The sequence below is a fragment of the Necator americanus genome, chromosome V (assembly GCF_031761385.1).
Source record: "Necator americanus strain Aroian chromosome V, whole genome shotgun sequence".
Taxonomy (NCBI): Eukaryota; Metazoa; Nematoda; class Chromadorea; order Rhabditida; family Ancylostomatidae; genus Necator; species Necator americanus.
The window spans coordinates 25,658,241-25,673,049 of NC_087375.1; the positions used below are offsets into that span (position 1 = coordinate 25,658,241).

Genomic DNA, 14,809 nt, shown 5'->3' on the forward strand with positions numbered 1-14,809 from the left:
CCCTATCTCTAGCTTGTCTAGCGGTTTACCTCATTTCGACAGATTCGTGGTGTGCTGCCTTTAAATAAGGCTTTTGACTCAGTTGAGACGCAAGCTGTCGTTGAAGGATTAGACAACACTCGATTGTGTACTACTTTCTTAAGCTGAACCAAGATTGTTATTGATCTTTATTCTGGCTAACGTTTCGGCGTCGTCGCCTTCTTCAGAGCCTGGAAAAATCAAAGACACGTGTAATCTACTCTCTCAAACGCCCCGTCATCCGACAAGATATGATTTAGCAAACAGATTATTTAAAAGCAATGTCAGAAAAGCAGACCAGCGCTCACCTTGATAGCCACGAAATCGTGATGTTAGCGGACCACCAGTTGTGAGAGTTGCGCCGCTAGTATTAACTAGTAACGATGCCCCCGCCTCTGACCCCGTAGGTCAAAACCCGCAAAGGTCCTGATATGGCGCCAGCTCGTTGGTCACAGCGATGCATTCTTCTTTACGATTCATGATAGGACTTTTGGCCGTGATATAAAACGCTTCCAATGTTTTTCGCGCTAGAACGTCTGATTCGCGTGCCAAGATAGTGACAGCTATCTTGAAAGGGGTGTTGTCATGACACTGTCTGCGATGAGCACCTAAAGGGGATGATGTTTTTGATTTTACGAGCCCGTCTAGGTGCTCTTTGACGCGGATACATAGTGATCTTCCTGTTTCGCCAATGTACTCAGCCCCACATAACTGACAGGTGATTAAGTAGATAACCCCCGATACCACGCAATCACCCTGCCTCCCGTTTGGACAAACGATGCAATTCGGTGTCTCACAAAGTCTGTCATATGCGCGATTGCGGACTAGCTGCTGCTTCAGATTTACAGGTCGTATGTCCACTACTCTGACTGAGTCTTGCAGACCCGCCTGTCGTAAGCTTGCTCGCACTGCATTGCTCATGTCATCCGAAATAAAAGGAAGGCAGAAAGGGATCTTTGTTGCTTGTTCTACCCTGTGGCACCGCCGCTCAGTTGCATGGCTCCGATTTGAATGAGAGACTTTTGCTGGGTACCCATTGGACTGAGCAATGCGGTTAGCCATGTTTATGGAGGCAATGCGCCCTTGAGCTTCAGATGAAACCATTGCCGCTGTCTTAAACATATTTTCAATGACTGACTTTTTGGTTCTCCAGGGGTGCGCCGATTGGTAGTGAATCAGAATGTTTTTACAACTTGGTTTTCGATACCATTTTGTTTTCCAATTTCCCCTACACAAATGAACCTGGACATTGAGAAACGGCAGCCAGTTGTCTTTAGGTTTTTCCCTCGTGAACTTTATGTACTGGGATTGTTTATTTAAGAGATCGAAGCAAGAGTCCATTTCAGCTTGTGTTGGACATACAATGCAACAATCATCTATGTATCGGCAGTACAATAAAGGTTTGCGTTCCAGTAAGGGTTTTTCCACTTTAGACATGAAAGCGACGGCTAATGTAGGCGCAAGTCTTTGTCCCACGCCCAAGCCTCTAATCTGCCTATAGTATTGCCCAGACCAGCGAAATACGGAACATCTCAAACATTCGCTCAGCAGCATCATTATTTGCTGTATCGCAAAACCATACATGTTAAGAGTCCCCTGGTGTTCGAGAAGCAGCTGATGTTGCTTGTAGTGCAGCATCGATGGAGACGTTGGTGTAGAGCGAAGTGACATCGAAAGATTCGATGACACAATCTCCATCAAGGCGCGCTTTGCGGAGGTGCTCTATGAACATTTTTGTGTTTGAGAGATGAGCTGGAACGTATTGGAGTAGCTGGCTGAGAATAGTGTTAAGGAACCAGGATATTCTGTCGGTGGGACCTCCAATATTGCTAATGATAGGTCTAACCTTGAAATCTCCTGGGTTGTTTGAACTAAATTCGGCAGCGGAAAGCTTGTGGGTCTTGATGAGGACATAAAGGACCGGGCAGGTGGGCCGATCACATTTTAGACGCGTGATAGTTGTTTTTGGTAAGCCTACTGATTTTGCGGTCTCTATCCATATCCTATTCAGGCGGCGATATTGTCTGCCAAATTCATGTGCCGATGAAGGATGGTATAGACTATCGTCCGTAAGGTGAAGTTTCGTTATAGCCCTGTCCAGTTCACTTGAAATCACTACAAATTCTCCTCCTCTATCACTGACCGAGATTTTGATCTTCCCCTCAGCGCAGATGTCACGTAGTTCGCACAAACCTTTGCGTTGTGTGGGTGTTAGATTTTCAAAAGCGCGTTTGTGTGAGTACCGGGAGAGAATTGAGAAAACCGAAGTAGCAAATAAGCGAAACTTCTCTATCTCGGTCAGTGATAAAGGAGGAGAATTTGTAGTGATTTCAAGTGAACTGGACAGGGCTATAACGAAACTTCACCTTACGGACGATAGTCTATACCATCCTTCATCGGCACATGAATTTGGCAGACAATATCGCCGCCTGAATAGGATATGGATAGAGACCGCAAAATCAGTAGGCTTACCAAAAACAACTATCACGCGTCTAAAATGTGATCGGCCCACCTGCCCGGTCCTTTATGTCCTCATCAAGACCCACAAGCTTTCCGCTGCCGAATTTAGTTCAAACAACCCAGGAGATTTCAAGGTTAGACCTATCATTAGCAATATTGGAGGTCCCACCGACAGAATATCCTGGTTCCTTAACACTATTCTCAGCCAGCTACTCCAATACGTTCCAGCTCATCTCTCAAACACAAAAATGTTCATAGAGCACCTCCGCAAAGCGCGCCTTGATGGAGATTGTGTCATCGAATCTTTCGATGTCACTTCGCTCTACACCAACGTCTCCATCGATGCTGCACTACAAGCAACATCAGCTGCTTCTCGAACACCAGGGGACTCTTAACATGTATGGTTTTGCGATACAGCAAATAATGATGCTGCTGAGCGAATGTTTGAGATGTTCCGTATTTCGCTGGTCTGGGCAATACTATAGGCAGATTAGAGGCTTGGGCGTGGGACAAAGACTTGCGCCTACATTAGCCGTCGCTTTCATGTCTAAAGTGGAAAAACCCTTACTGGAACGCAAACCTTTATTGTACTGCCGATACATAGATGATTGTTGCATTGTATGTCCAACACAAGCTGAAATGGACTCTTGCTTCGATCTCTTAAATAAACAATCCCAGTACATAAAGTTCACGAGGGAAAAACCTAAAGACAACTGGCTGCCGTTTCTCAATGTCCAGGTTCATTTGTGTAGGGGAAATTGGAAAACAAAATGGTATCGAAAACCAAGTTGTAAAAACATTCTGATTCACTACCAATCGGCGCACCCCTGGAGAACCAAAAAGTCAGTCATTGAAAATATGTTTAAGACAGCGGCAATGGTTTCATCTGAAGCTCAAGGGCGCATTGCCTCCATAAACATGGCTAACCGCATTGCTCAGTCCAATGGGTACCCAGCAAAAGTCTCTCATTCAAATCGGAGCCATGCAACTGAGCGGCGGTGCCACAGGGTAGAACAAGCAACAAAGATCCCTTTCTGCCTTCCTTTTATTTCGGATGACATGAGCAATGCAGTGCGAGCAAGCTTACGACAGGCGGGTCTGCAAGACTCAGTCAGAGTAGTGGACATACGACCTGTAAATCTGAAGCAGCAGCTAGTCCGCAATCGCGCATATGACAGACTTTGTGAGACACCGAATTGCATCGTTTGTCCAAACGGGAGGCAGGGTGATTGCGTGGTATCGGGGGTTATCTACTTAATCACCTGTCAGTTATGTGGGGCTGAGTACATTGGCGAAACAGGAAGATCACTATGTATCCGCGTCAAAGAGCACCTAGACGGGCTCGTAAAATCAAAAACATCATCCCCTTTAGGTGCTCATCGCAGACAGTGTCATGACAACACCCCTTTCAAGATAGCTGTCACTATCTTGGCACGCGAATCAGACGTTCTAGCGCGAAAAACATTGGAAGCGTTTTATATCACGGCCAAAAGTCCTATCATGAATCGTAAAGAAGAATGCATCGCTGTGACCAACGAGCTGGCGCCATATCAGGACCTTTGCGGGTTTTGACCTACGGGGTCAGAGGCGGGGGCATCGTTACTAGTTAATACTAGCGGCGCAACTCTCACAACTGGTGGTCCGCTAACATCACGATTTCGTGGCTATCAAGGTGAGCGCTGGTCTGCTTTTCTGACATTGCTTTTAAATAATCTGTTTGCTAAATCATATCTTGTCGGATGACGGGGCGTTTGAGAGAGTAGATTACACGTGTCTTTGATTTTTCCAGGCTCTGAAGAAGGCGACGACGCCGAAACGTTAGCCAGAATAAAGATCAATAACAATCTTGGTTCAGCTTAAGAAAGTAGTACACAATCAAACTCTACGATGCCAAGATTCAAAGAAGGTCGAACTTGGAACTTAGACAACACTCGGTTTAAAAAAGTACTTCAATGGTTGTACAGAAACTTCACAGTAGGAATTTCGCCATTCTACAAAAATACGCTAATCGACGTAGAGGGGTCCGACAGGGTGACAATTTCAGCTAAAATATTCACCTCATACTTCAGCTATTTTTGAGGAGCGTACACCGCCATCCAAGATGTGGTGAAGAAAACCAAAACACCAACACCAGGCTGTGTCCTTACCTCTTAAACGACAGAGTACTTTCTACTTTGACCTATGCGTCAGAAACCTGGGCAAAGCACTAAGACTAAAACACTAAAACACAGTGAGCGTCGTTGAACGCGTAATCGAAAGAGTGATGCTAGGAGTTCCCGCTTCACAGAAGTGATGGGATTCGAAGTTCTATCCTACGCCAGCAAACAAAGATTAGAGACATCGCCGCTTTTGCCAATGAAAGCGAAATAAATAGTAAATAAAATTATTAAATAAAGCGCTTCAACGACAACCATTGAGCCACAGACGTGAGCGAATGGGTTCTACGCGATATCAAGCGCACTACAGGAAAGCCGCCGACAAGATGGTCAGGTTTCTTCACGGTCCTTCAAGAAAAATTTTGACGTTCTTCGTATCTCATGAGAAATGAGAAACCACTGGCACGCGATCGGGACAAATGGAAAAATTACTGGCCTCCGCTAGGCCAGTTCGAAGATCAACGGAGGCAAGGTGGTCAAGGACCCCGCACATTTGCCAACATCATATCAACACTGTTAAAGGTTTTTTTTTCTGTGAAAACTGAATTTGCGATCGGTGAAAACTCATACCAGTTTCTTAACAGGCCAGTAAAACTTCTAGACATTCCTTAAACTTGTGCACTAAATGGAATACTTATGTATTCAGTTTACTTCTGTGTGTCCTCCCATGAATTTAGGTTTATTGTTTGTGATTCTTCGACTAATGTCAGAAGTACTCGATTGTATTAATGTTCCAAACTTGTGGTTGTTCGAATTCTTTTGGAACTTTGACTATTGCTATTACAAGGGAAGTATCCGTATCCTATTGTGCACTGTATGTCTATGTTTCACAATACCACTCAGTAAAAGCTTCACCTTTGAAATGACCAGAACGGATGCATATTAAATTATACCCGTGAAAACGCCTTATAAACGAGATCGCGTGCTAAGTTAACAAGAATGCTGAACCGCTACAATGATTAACAAACAAATCCAACACAATGCAAATGCACATCAAATTATGTACTTAAAGAATAGAAAAGTGAAGAGGGTTGTACGTTTTAGTGAAGAAAATGGGAAAAATAACCTGTTATACAGAAGATAACAAATCGAGATCTAATGATGATCCGTGAGGAAAGGGAAGGCATTAAGAACTCTGTCCCTAGAACGTGCTAATGTTGCGACATATTCCGCATCCAAGAGCGAACTCTTCTCCAGGAGGTGGATGCGGCTGCCGCAGAGGGCATGGACCTTCAGCAGGTGTAGCACGAGGTCCTGCCGGACACGGTGGAAATTGATTCCGTGGTAGGCAGACTAAACGCTGGAAATCGTCATGACATGCCGCACAAAAATGTGTCGTACCAAAGCTGAAAAACAATATTTTCATAATTGTGTTCTAATCAGCAACAAATAGGTTGATCATATTCAAAATAATAATAGTCTATTAATCACCAAAAACCTCCACAACGGTTTACCGCCTCGAAAATCTACCGCATCGAACTGCGATGCACAACGGAGGTTCGTCCTCCGGCAGGGTCTCCCAAGCTGAGAAGGAGATCGACACATCCGACATTCCGAATTCTCGGAATCGGAAGCCTAGCTAAGAGTAAACCACTGCTAAGATTCACCACCGTCTTGGCAAAATTTCGCAAGGTGGTTCCCTGATCCATATAGGTTAGGCGACGACCTGTGGTGAAAGCTGAGCTCGAAGTGGCATGGCTGCTTAGGTTGGTTAAAAGTCTTTTTGTCACTCCAGCATATTCACTGCCTCAGTACCCTGCACACTGGGCCCTGCCGTCTCAGACGTCGGACGGTATGGCCACCGGTGAGAGGCGATCAAATCTCAGGTTGCTCAGGACGTCATTGATTCTGGACCAAGGCGACACACGCACGACTCGCCATGGAGACTGTCTCAGACTGTGTATTTACAACGCGAGAACAGTTTCCACGAACGCTGACCTGCATGCCCTTCTCGGAGCTGCAGGGCGTATCAAATTTCACGTGATTGCTCTGCAGGAGACCAAGTGCAGAAGGAGCGACGTACGACAGATGAATGACGGTACACTCGTCATTCGTGGAGAGAACGTTCCGTCGCGAAATGTAGGCGGTGTTGGTTTTGTTGTGCATCCATCTGTCGTCCATCTCGTCGATTCTCACGAGATCCTGTCACCTCGTCAGGCCATTCTTCGCCTCCGCCCTCTGCGCCAAAAATCCATCAGTATCACCAACTGCTAATCACCAACATCAGCAGCTGATGATTCCGAATTGGACGCGTTTTACGAGGAGCTGGAGGAAGTAGTCCGCAACGAGAAGTCCTTCTACAAGTTCGTTGTCGGAGACTTCAACGCAAAACTAGGAAAGGCCACAGAAGATGAATACAGGATTGGAAGATTTGGACTAGGAGACCGGAATGAAAATGGCAATCGTCTCGCCGGGCTGTTGGCCGCCGCTCGCCTCTTTCATGCGAACTCTCTTTTCATGAAAAAAGATCATCGTCGGTGGACATGGGAATCGCCCAATGCCGCGACTCGTGCGGAGATCGACCACATACTCAACAACCGGAGGTGGTGTCTATTGGACGTCACAGTAGTACCATCTTTTTGTAGTGGTTCTGATCATCGTCTTCTTCGTGCGAAAATACGACTTAGCCACACGATGGAAAAGAACATCTGCTATAGGCAACGAAGGAGAAAAGAAGTCGTCTACGACGATTGCGTACTCGAGGACTCCTTGTCCCAAGGTGACTGGCACATCGAGGAGGACCCAAACGTGGACTACGAGATGCTGCTCAGAGGATTACGAGCCTGCGCTGAACGTGCCTCGAAGCCGCGCACGACAAACTTGGATCGAATTTCGAAGACCACCAAGGAATTGTTGGAAAGAAGAAGGGCTTTGAGGCTAGATCCGAATGCATCGCACATTGGGCGGTTATTAGCAAACACTAGCTGCAGAAAAGCGTTGCAGGAGGATCTTTTGAAGTACAGGCAGAAGAAGATTCTAGAAGCAGCACAAAGAAGAACGAGTCGAAAGAAGTGCCGCAAGGATCTCTGCGAATATATTCCGCTAGCAGCCTTGCTGAGCGAAGACGGGACTCGCACGTCTTCTCGTCGAGAGATGGAAATCATTACGGAGAAGTTCTACTCGAACCTTTTCCGTTCATCAACTCCTGTGTCAACCCGATCATCCCCACTGGTGAAGCTCCACCACAGATTCTCCCTTCGGAGGTACGAGTCGCTATCAAGAGCATGAAACCTGGCACAGCCCCCGGACCTGATTTTATATCAGCAGACTTTCTTCGGGCTGGTGGCCATCCGCTTCGTGTAATCTTTGCAGCGCACATGACATCCTACCTCCAGAAAGAAAGGATCCCAGACCAGTGGAAGACCTCGCGAACCGTTCTTATCCATAGGAAAGGTGACCGAGAGGACCTTCGGAACTACCGTCCGATATGCTTGCTGAGCGTGTTATACAAGGTATTCACCAAGATCATCCTCACACGCATATCTAGGACGCTGGATGAAGCCCAGCCTCAAGAACAAGCTGGATTCCGCCAGGGGTTCAGCTGCTTGGACCACATCCAGACCGTGTCGAGGGTCATAGAGGTTTGCCGGGAATACCGCCTGCCCCTTGTTCTAACCTTCGTCGACTATGAGAAGGCCTTTGACAGCGAATACAATACTGTCAGCGCTGGTCGATCAAGGTGTGGACGCGTCGTATGTGAGGACATTAGCTAATTGCTACGATCGATGCACGACTAGGATACAGCATTTCCACCGCCCTCTCACCATACCCCTTGGAAAGGGGGTACGACAAGCCGATACTATATCGCCAAAGCTGTTCAGGGCTGCATTGCAATGGACAATGAAATCACTTTCCTGGGAAGAAAGGAGCATACGTGTTGATGGAAGATTTCTCTCGAACCTTCGTTTCGCGGACGACATCGTTCTATTTTCGAGCAGTACCAATGAAGCAGAAACGATGCTCAACGAATTGAACGAAGCAGGGAAGAGAATAGGACTACGAATAAACACAAAGAAGACACAGTTCATGAAGAACGCCCACTGCGAGGACGGAAGAGTACAACTTGAAGGCTCCCAAATCGTGGAAACTCCGTTATACGTAGACCTCGGACGTTCTATGAACATGGAAAACGACTTGAAGGAAGAACTGAATAGAAGAATGAGAGCAGCATGGGCAGCATTCGCAGCCGTCAGAGAAGCTACAGACCAACTGACGGACTAAGATCTTCGTGCCCATCTGTTCGACTCGACAGTCCTTCCGACGCTCTGTTACGTAGCGGAGACGTGGGCAGACACCACGGCCACGTCTAGGAAGCTACTCACTACCCACAGAGCCCTTGAGATATGTCTCTTGAAGTTTAACCGGCGCACACAACACCTTGCCGGTCTTCGTAGCTCCGACTTAAGAGGAATGTCCCGTCTTCGCGACCCAGCGGAATATGTATCGAAAGCAAAACATAGATGGGCGGGTCACATCGTGAGAAGAATCGACGATAGATGGACTAAAATAACGCTAGAGTGGATCCCAAGAGATGCTAAACGTCCTCGAGGGAGACCGCCAACGAGATGGAGTGACGTGTTTGCTACACGGATGGACCAGCTGAGGGCTCAGCTGGATACGGCTCAAGGACCTCGTCAACGTCACTCACGAAGCTTGAGAACATCTTGGATGACAATGGCGAGGGAACGAAACGAGTGGAGGAGATGCTGGGGCCCGCACGTCCAGTGAAGACGGGTCATCTAGGTATCTAGGTAAGTAAGTAATCACCAAAAATAGACGGCGATGGAACAGCAGTATCGACATTTGTACTCCAAATATTCGGCGCCATGTCTTCCACATACTTCAGTGCCAGCTGGGGCTGAGCAACCACCACACACCAACTCTGTTGCGTTAAATTGAAAGGATTGTAGTCCCTGGAATTATTCATTAGCAGAAATTAATAAACGACAATAAATTGATAAAACTGAACGCCTTATAAGGTGCTTCCTGAAAATTCGTTCTTTGAATATTTTTTCTGTTATAGTCGTTCCATGGAACATAGCATAACATTCCACAACACGATAACTCGTTCGTATGTTCTTCAAAGACACGCAGCTTTCGCCAACTATCATCGACTCAATCAAATGCTTTTGAGAGAAGGGAGCAGTTAAAGGCATCACCCCACGAATCTGAAATGGTGCAGATTTCAGGTGGAGTATTCGTATTTCTTCCTAATTGCCGTAAAAAACGGCCCAGAAGATGCGGCTTCAGGCGTTTAGGCGCACTATTTTCTACAGGTAGCTTGACTGGAGCGCGCCAGCCTTGTGCGGCGCCGCATCTTCCGGGCCGTTTTTCACGACAATAAGGAAGAAATGGACGGAATCACCCCCCTCTCCGTAGTCTCCCATCCCGTATACGAATACTCCACCTGAAATCTGCACCACCTCAGATTCGTGGAGTGATGCCTTTAACTCAGATACGGTAGAAAGAACACCTGGGAATGAATCCCCCAATGCACTGAAGCGGACGTACTCTACATATGAAAGATGAATCTCCCAGTTTTAAAAGTGGGGCGAAGTTTTACAGCAGGATAAAGGATAAAGGAAAAAGTGCACTGCGTTGATTAATCCCTATGAGGATGTGCATACGCGTTTGACTTCCATTCAGGGTTATTTGGGGTTTATAAAAGCGTGTGCAGCCCCACAAGTACACTAGTGCCGTTTCAAACTATCGATCGTGCCATCACAGGCGAACCTTTTACCAATTTTGCTACATCCGTCCTGACGTCAGAATATGATCAGAAAACCCATAGTATTGGAAAGAATACTGTTAAATAAAAATATAGAGCGCAGCAGGGATTATTGTATTATTATCATAGCAGCTTGAAAAGAGCTAATGTTGGTGGCAAGCTTAGATTAAAAACAAGATAAGGAACTAAAATGGCTCAAATCTGCGGATGGATCCTCGTTAATGTACATGCATATATTTGTCTGTACAGAGAGAGATGACTACAAAACCATGATGAAGAATATGAATCTGCCACTAACATAACTTAATTTGAGGTTTTATTTCCGGCCAGAAGTTTTCTTAAATGAAAGCAGCTGACAAAAGAGAATTGGGTTGAAGGAAAAGTACGCTCACCATTTGACAACGGCTTTCGCCTCCAAAGTATGCTTTTTTGCATACATTGCATAGAACGTACATATATCGATCCATCGCGTACTCTTCAGATCTCCCAAAGTATTCACTGGAAGAAAGTACTTCGAAGCCATTTCAACTTCTCTCTATTCGATAGTAATAGCGGTTACCTCTGAGGATCAGTAAGAGCTGTGCAACCTAAAAGTCCATCGAACTCTAAACGCATATTTGCTTTAGCTGTGACATCAGCTTTTAATGCTAGGAGAGGCTCAAGAATATCGGAAAGACCAGGATGAGAAATCTGAACAAGTTCGTAATTTTACAGACTACCAAACTGTTTAACACTCACCGGGACATTACATAGAGGACAATTCATGAACCGAAACTGTATTCTAGGCCCTGGCCAACGCTTTTCCAGAACTGCTCGCACGCAGTGGTAATGAAGCAGATGACCACACCCCAACTGTATGCAAGGTGCAGCACATAAACGATCCGTAAAGCATACTACGCACACATCATCACCGTCCTGAGCAGTTCCTGCAATAGTGTCAACTCATCCTTTGGATCATGAAAGCAACCGTACATCAAGACTCATCACCTTCGCTCGTGCACACTAAACAAGGTAGGCAGTGTTTCTCCCCAGCAATTCCTCCGCAGCGATGTCCACATGCTAGAGTTCGACAACAGGCCGTGGCAGAGTATCGCACACAATCAGGATGTGAGCAGACACCAACAAGCTGGAACGTTACTCTTAAAAGGATTTTGAACTCAAAGATTTTTCCAATGCGCACAAAGCTTAGATAGGTCTCTGATCAAGCATTGAGAAGAATCGTTACAAGGTATATCAGAGATGACTAAGAAGCTGTGTTAAAGATTTTCATAACGTAATTTCAGGGTAAGTTCTCACACCTAATTTTCTTTTTTTCCCACATCGATACACTATATATTATTTATATTTGAAAATCTTGCGTTCAGCCCCAACTAAACGTTCGTCAGCACTGTTGCATAACGTCAAATGCGGCACGTGTAGAAGCTGTTTACCTGATTGTGTGGATCCAACGCATTGCCACAGAATCGGCACACCGAAGGTGTAGATCTTCCAGCGGGAATGTTTACTGCGGTGGTCAGTACAGCAAATGGATCCGCTGGCAATTCTACCAAACCATTTAACGATTCTCCGTGGAACAGAATCTGTAACCACATTTATAGGAAGGTATCCATGAGAAATAAAAAAAACAAGCATTTACTAACCAGCAGATTCGCCACTCGCATCCTGGCACATCCCTGATGAATATCGATCTCTTCCAAACGAGCTGGAGGTGGAGCCAGAGACGTGACACGATGTGATCGGTTTCTTTTGTGCAGATGCATTACAGAGAAACATTCACGACATAATGCACATTCACAATCAGAGCAAAACACCTGGAGAAAGTGACTTAAGCAAAACAAGAGAGAAAATTTGATCAGCCCTGTAAAAGCATTGCACTCACTTGAGCTGGAGTCACACCATCGTCGTGATTTTCGCACAACGTGATTGGTCCCTGGCTTGGGGTTCGCACGTCATTCCATTTCTCGCTCAAAGCTAGCCATGAGCGATCACGAACAAGCGCCAAAGCAGCAACAGAAAGCCAGAACCTTGAGAAAAAAATGGATAGACAACGTACGGAACGAACAAACAAGATAGCAGATGAAGTCATATGTAGGTGTTCAAATTTTATGTTCCTATCCAGGGATTGTGGATATGAATCTAACGCAGTTTTTTAAAACCAAATTTCCTTATATTCGATTGATACAGTGAAGAACAGCTTTGTTCATCTTATGTGTTTAAACAAATAGAGCTATAATTTCACAAGCAAACATTATAGGCCTACCAAAGAAGCGCTATGTTTGAGCAAAATTTGTGAATAATAAGTGTTCAAAGGATGTGCCGAAAAATCAGATTCGTGCACCCGAAAGTGTGCCATCTAATTCTGCTCATCTTTTTTTCAATCGCAATTAGAATCACAATCAAACAATGAGACTTGATGTTGATGAGAAATGAACTTCTTCTACCTTTTTGAGTTCAAAATTGAAGGGATAGCTTCCTTGCTCATACTTTCCCGTGAGCCAGATTTCGACAATGAAGTCGTCAACTGTACTACACCCAAAAGTGCTGTTGCCAGCTCTCTTCGCATGCTCACTGACCAATCTTCATTGAAGGCACCAGAACTTAAATAAATCGTTCGCAATTGAGCAATTTACGAAGCAAAAACACAGAAAAACTGAAAGAGATTTCAGCATGAAATTACGTGCAACATACCAAACATCACTAATAAATTGAGCAGTCATCTTCCCAATTTCTGGCGATACTGATCGATCCGTTCTCCAGCTGAGTGGTGCATTTGTTAAGCAGCTCTATAACAGTGTTTTTCGTAACTAGAGCCCCAATTTTTTATAGAAACTAATTTCGGTACCATACATTCATTGTTGTTGTTGTCACAGAATGTGCAGCTTTATCTCTGACTTGCAAAACCAGTGCCTTCGCCACCGGCACTAATAAATGCCTCAACAAACGATTGACATCAACAGATGACGCCCGTGCCGTAGGCAGAAGACTGCAAAGAGATGACAAGCATTGCGTCTGGACAGCCTGAAAATAACATCTCATGTAGTACTAAAATAGCAACTAAAAGCTGCAATCGCAGAAAGAAAATTGATAGTTCACCTCTGGTGCAAACGCTAATAGTCTTGTAGCCGCTTGTAAGACCTGATGTCTTGGGGCGACGTCGCATTCACCATTGCTCGTAGCTCGTGTCTCACACATTCGATTTGCCATGGCTAACAGACCTACAGCGTACGAATAGTTGCGCTTTCCTTGAGAACATAAACGTTCCACCTCTCTGGAAACAGAAATAGGTATGGAATAGACTGAATGCAGAATTAATAAATCTAAAAAGAATTAACTGCGATTGTTCCCTCCTCACCTCTCTAAAGCTGCTTCCACTTGAGTACAAACGTAATTTTGGAGTGGCTGCAGTGTTACCCGACTAAATAAGAGGTCCACAACTCTTTCACGTAAAGCATCCTGCTGTTCACAGCTTTCACCGGAGAACGCCTAAATTCACTGAATTTAGACAAAGTACGCGACGAAGGGATGGTAAAAGTGTGTTACACTAAAGTGTTGGAACAACTGCAAACAAATATCATAAAAACGGAAGCGGGACTGTGTTGTAACAACTTATGGGGAGAAATTACAAGCAAATGCTCAGAAATTGGACAGAGAAGTCCTAGAATTTGTGTACTCTCTGCATTTACCGAGAAATGTCCAGAAAAGTAGCGGTGCATCGTATATCGTAGTGTTGAGTTAGAAATAATTTTTTCTTCATATTTAAAAATCCACAGAAGTAAAAAGAATCGGCAAACTTTTACATTTTTTTAATGCAAAACTTCTCGCTCAATAAGATAGTTACGTCTTTATATTTTTAACTGCATCGATTGTTGTTTCTATTTCATTCGATCAAAATGGAGTGTAAAGTGGACAACACGCATAATTTTCGACACCACTTGTTTTCACTTTTTTGCATTTCTTGCAATCGAAGCGAAAAGGCAACTGAAGCTGAGATTTGTCTTTTCTTTTGTATATGAAAGGGATGGTATGAGCAATGGAAAAAAAGTAAGGAGGAAGGAAAAAACAAAAAAAAGCAATCAAAAACATCACGAAAACAATTCGAAGCGTCGCGAAAAAAAATCTCTTCAAAATGGGTTGAGGACAATGGGAGCGATAGTACAAGAAATTTCAACTTTTGAAAAGGTTGGAACAAAAGAAGTTTCTGCCAGCCTAAACATGACCATTGGTCGAACGCTGTGCGTTCTGTCACTGGAAACAAAACCCCCATTTTTGAAGAGCAAAGACAAACTAAACCCGGGATTTTAAATTATTGATCTTTCTCTACACGTAACACTAACCTTAGCTTCAGGTGCCCTATCCTCAATTAAATGCAATGGAAAATAATGTGAAAGTTGCTTCGCATTGTCATTTGACAGTTCATTTCAATGATTCAAGGAAACAAAAGTCAATA

The 14,809-nt window shown here is 44.7% G+C and overlaps 7 protein-coding genes across 10 annotated transcripts in view; 4 read left to right on the top strand and 3 right to left on the bottom strand.

Moving 5' to 3' along the window:
- Positions 1-426: 426 nt before the first annotated feature.
- RB195_015190 (uncharacterized protein) lies at positions 427-1,122 on the bottom strand (the record flags this gene model as incomplete). Its single annotated transcript, XM_064205780.1, has 1 exon — positions 427-1,122. One exon carries the CDS (start codon positions 1,120-1,122, stop codon positions 427-429), a length of 696 nt encoding a protein of 231 aa, XP_064061661.1.
- Positions 1,123-2,189: 1,067 nt separating this feature from the next.
- On the top strand, positions 2,190-2,873 carry RB195_015191 (uncharacterized protein; the record flags this gene model as incomplete). The annotated part of the gene is made up of 1 exon (XM_064205781.1): positions 2,190-2,873. One exon carries the CDS (start codon positions 2,190-2,192, stop codon positions 2,871-2,873), a length of 684 nt encoding a protein of 227 aa, XP_064061662.1.
- A 481-nt stretch (positions 2,874-3,354) lies between these two features.
- Positions 3,355-4,050, top strand: RB195_015192 (uncharacterized protein; the record flags this gene model as incomplete). Its single annotated transcript, XM_064205782.1, has 1 exon — positions 3,355-4,050. One exon carries the CDS (start codon positions 3,355-3,357, stop codon positions 4,048-4,050), a length of 696 nt encoding a protein of 231 aa, XP_064061663.1.
- Positions 4,051-5,775: 1,725 nt separating this feature from the next.
- RB195_015193 (uncharacterized protein) lies at positions 5,776-6,283 on the bottom strand (the record flags this gene model as incomplete). 2 transcript variants are annotated; one of them, XM_064205783.1, is made up of 2 exons in its annotated part: positions 5,776-5,980; positions 6,105-6,283. In XM_064205783.1, the coding sequence occupies 2 exons, from the start codon at positions 6,281-6,283 to the stop codon at positions 5,776-5,778; spliced, it is 384 nt and encodes a 127-aa protein (XP_064061664.1). The 2 variants fall into 2 exon arrangements, with proteins under 2 accessions (XP_064061664.1, XP_064061665.1); XM_064205784.1 differs by having other exon boundaries at positions 6,089-6,186.
- Positions 6,284-6,428: 145 nt separating this feature from the next.
- RB195_015194 (uncharacterized protein) lies at positions 6,429-8,855 on the top strand (the record flags this gene model as incomplete). 2 transcript variants are annotated; one of them, XM_064205786.1, is made up of 4 exons in its annotated part: positions 6,429-6,786; positions 6,862-7,540; positions 7,615-8,313; positions 8,456-8,855. In XM_064205786.1, 4 exons carry the CDS (start codon positions 6,429-6,431, stop codon positions 8,853-8,855), a joined length of 2,136 nt encoding a protein of 711 aa, XP_064061666.1. The 2 variants fall into 2 exon arrangements, with proteins under 2 accessions (XP_064061666.1, XP_064061667.1); XM_064205785.1 differs by having other exon boundaries at positions 6,865-7,837; positions 8,122-8,313.
- A 189-nt stretch (positions 8,856-9,044) lies between these two features.
- On the top strand, positions 9,045-9,362 carry RB195_015195 (uncharacterized protein; the record flags this gene model as incomplete). The annotated part of the gene is made up of 1 exon (XM_064205787.1): positions 9,045-9,362. One exon carries the CDS (start codon positions 9,045-9,047, stop codon positions 9,360-9,362), a length of 318 nt encoding a protein of 105 aa, XP_064061668.1.
- Positions 9,217-14,809, bottom strand: part of RB195_015196 (uncharacterized protein) — a gene marked incomplete at both ends in the record, with an annotated part of 45,358 nt that continues 39,765 nt past the window's right edge. The window contains 14 exons of one of the 2 annotated variants that reach the window (XM_064205788.1): positions 9,217-9,286; positions 9,402-9,547; positions 10,755-10,860; positions 10,922-11,052; positions 11,101-11,288; positions 11,350-11,488; positions 11,793-11,942; positions 12,003-12,173; positions 12,242-12,386; positions 12,804-12,959; positions 13,051-13,145; positions 13,210-13,380; positions 13,456-13,630; positions 13,715-13,845. In XM_064205788.1, coding sequence (XP_064061669.1) covers positions 9,217-9,286; positions 9,402-9,547; positions 10,755-10,860; positions 10,922-11,052; positions 11,101-11,288; positions 11,350-11,488; positions 11,793-11,942; positions 12,003-12,173; positions 12,242-12,386; positions 12,804-12,959; positions 13,051-13,145; positions 13,210-13,380; positions 13,456-13,630; positions 13,715-13,845 — 1,974 coding nt within the window. Of the gene's footprint in view, positions 9,287-9,397; positions 9,548-10,754; positions 10,861-10,921; positions 11,053-11,100; positions 11,289-11,349; positions 11,489-11,792; positions 11,943-12,002; positions 12,174-12,241; positions 12,387-12,803; positions 12,960-13,050; positions 13,146-13,209; positions 13,381-13,455; positions 13,631-13,714; positions 13,846-14,809 lie in introns of those variants that run through there. The other variant, XM_064205789.1, reaches the window with a different exon arrangement.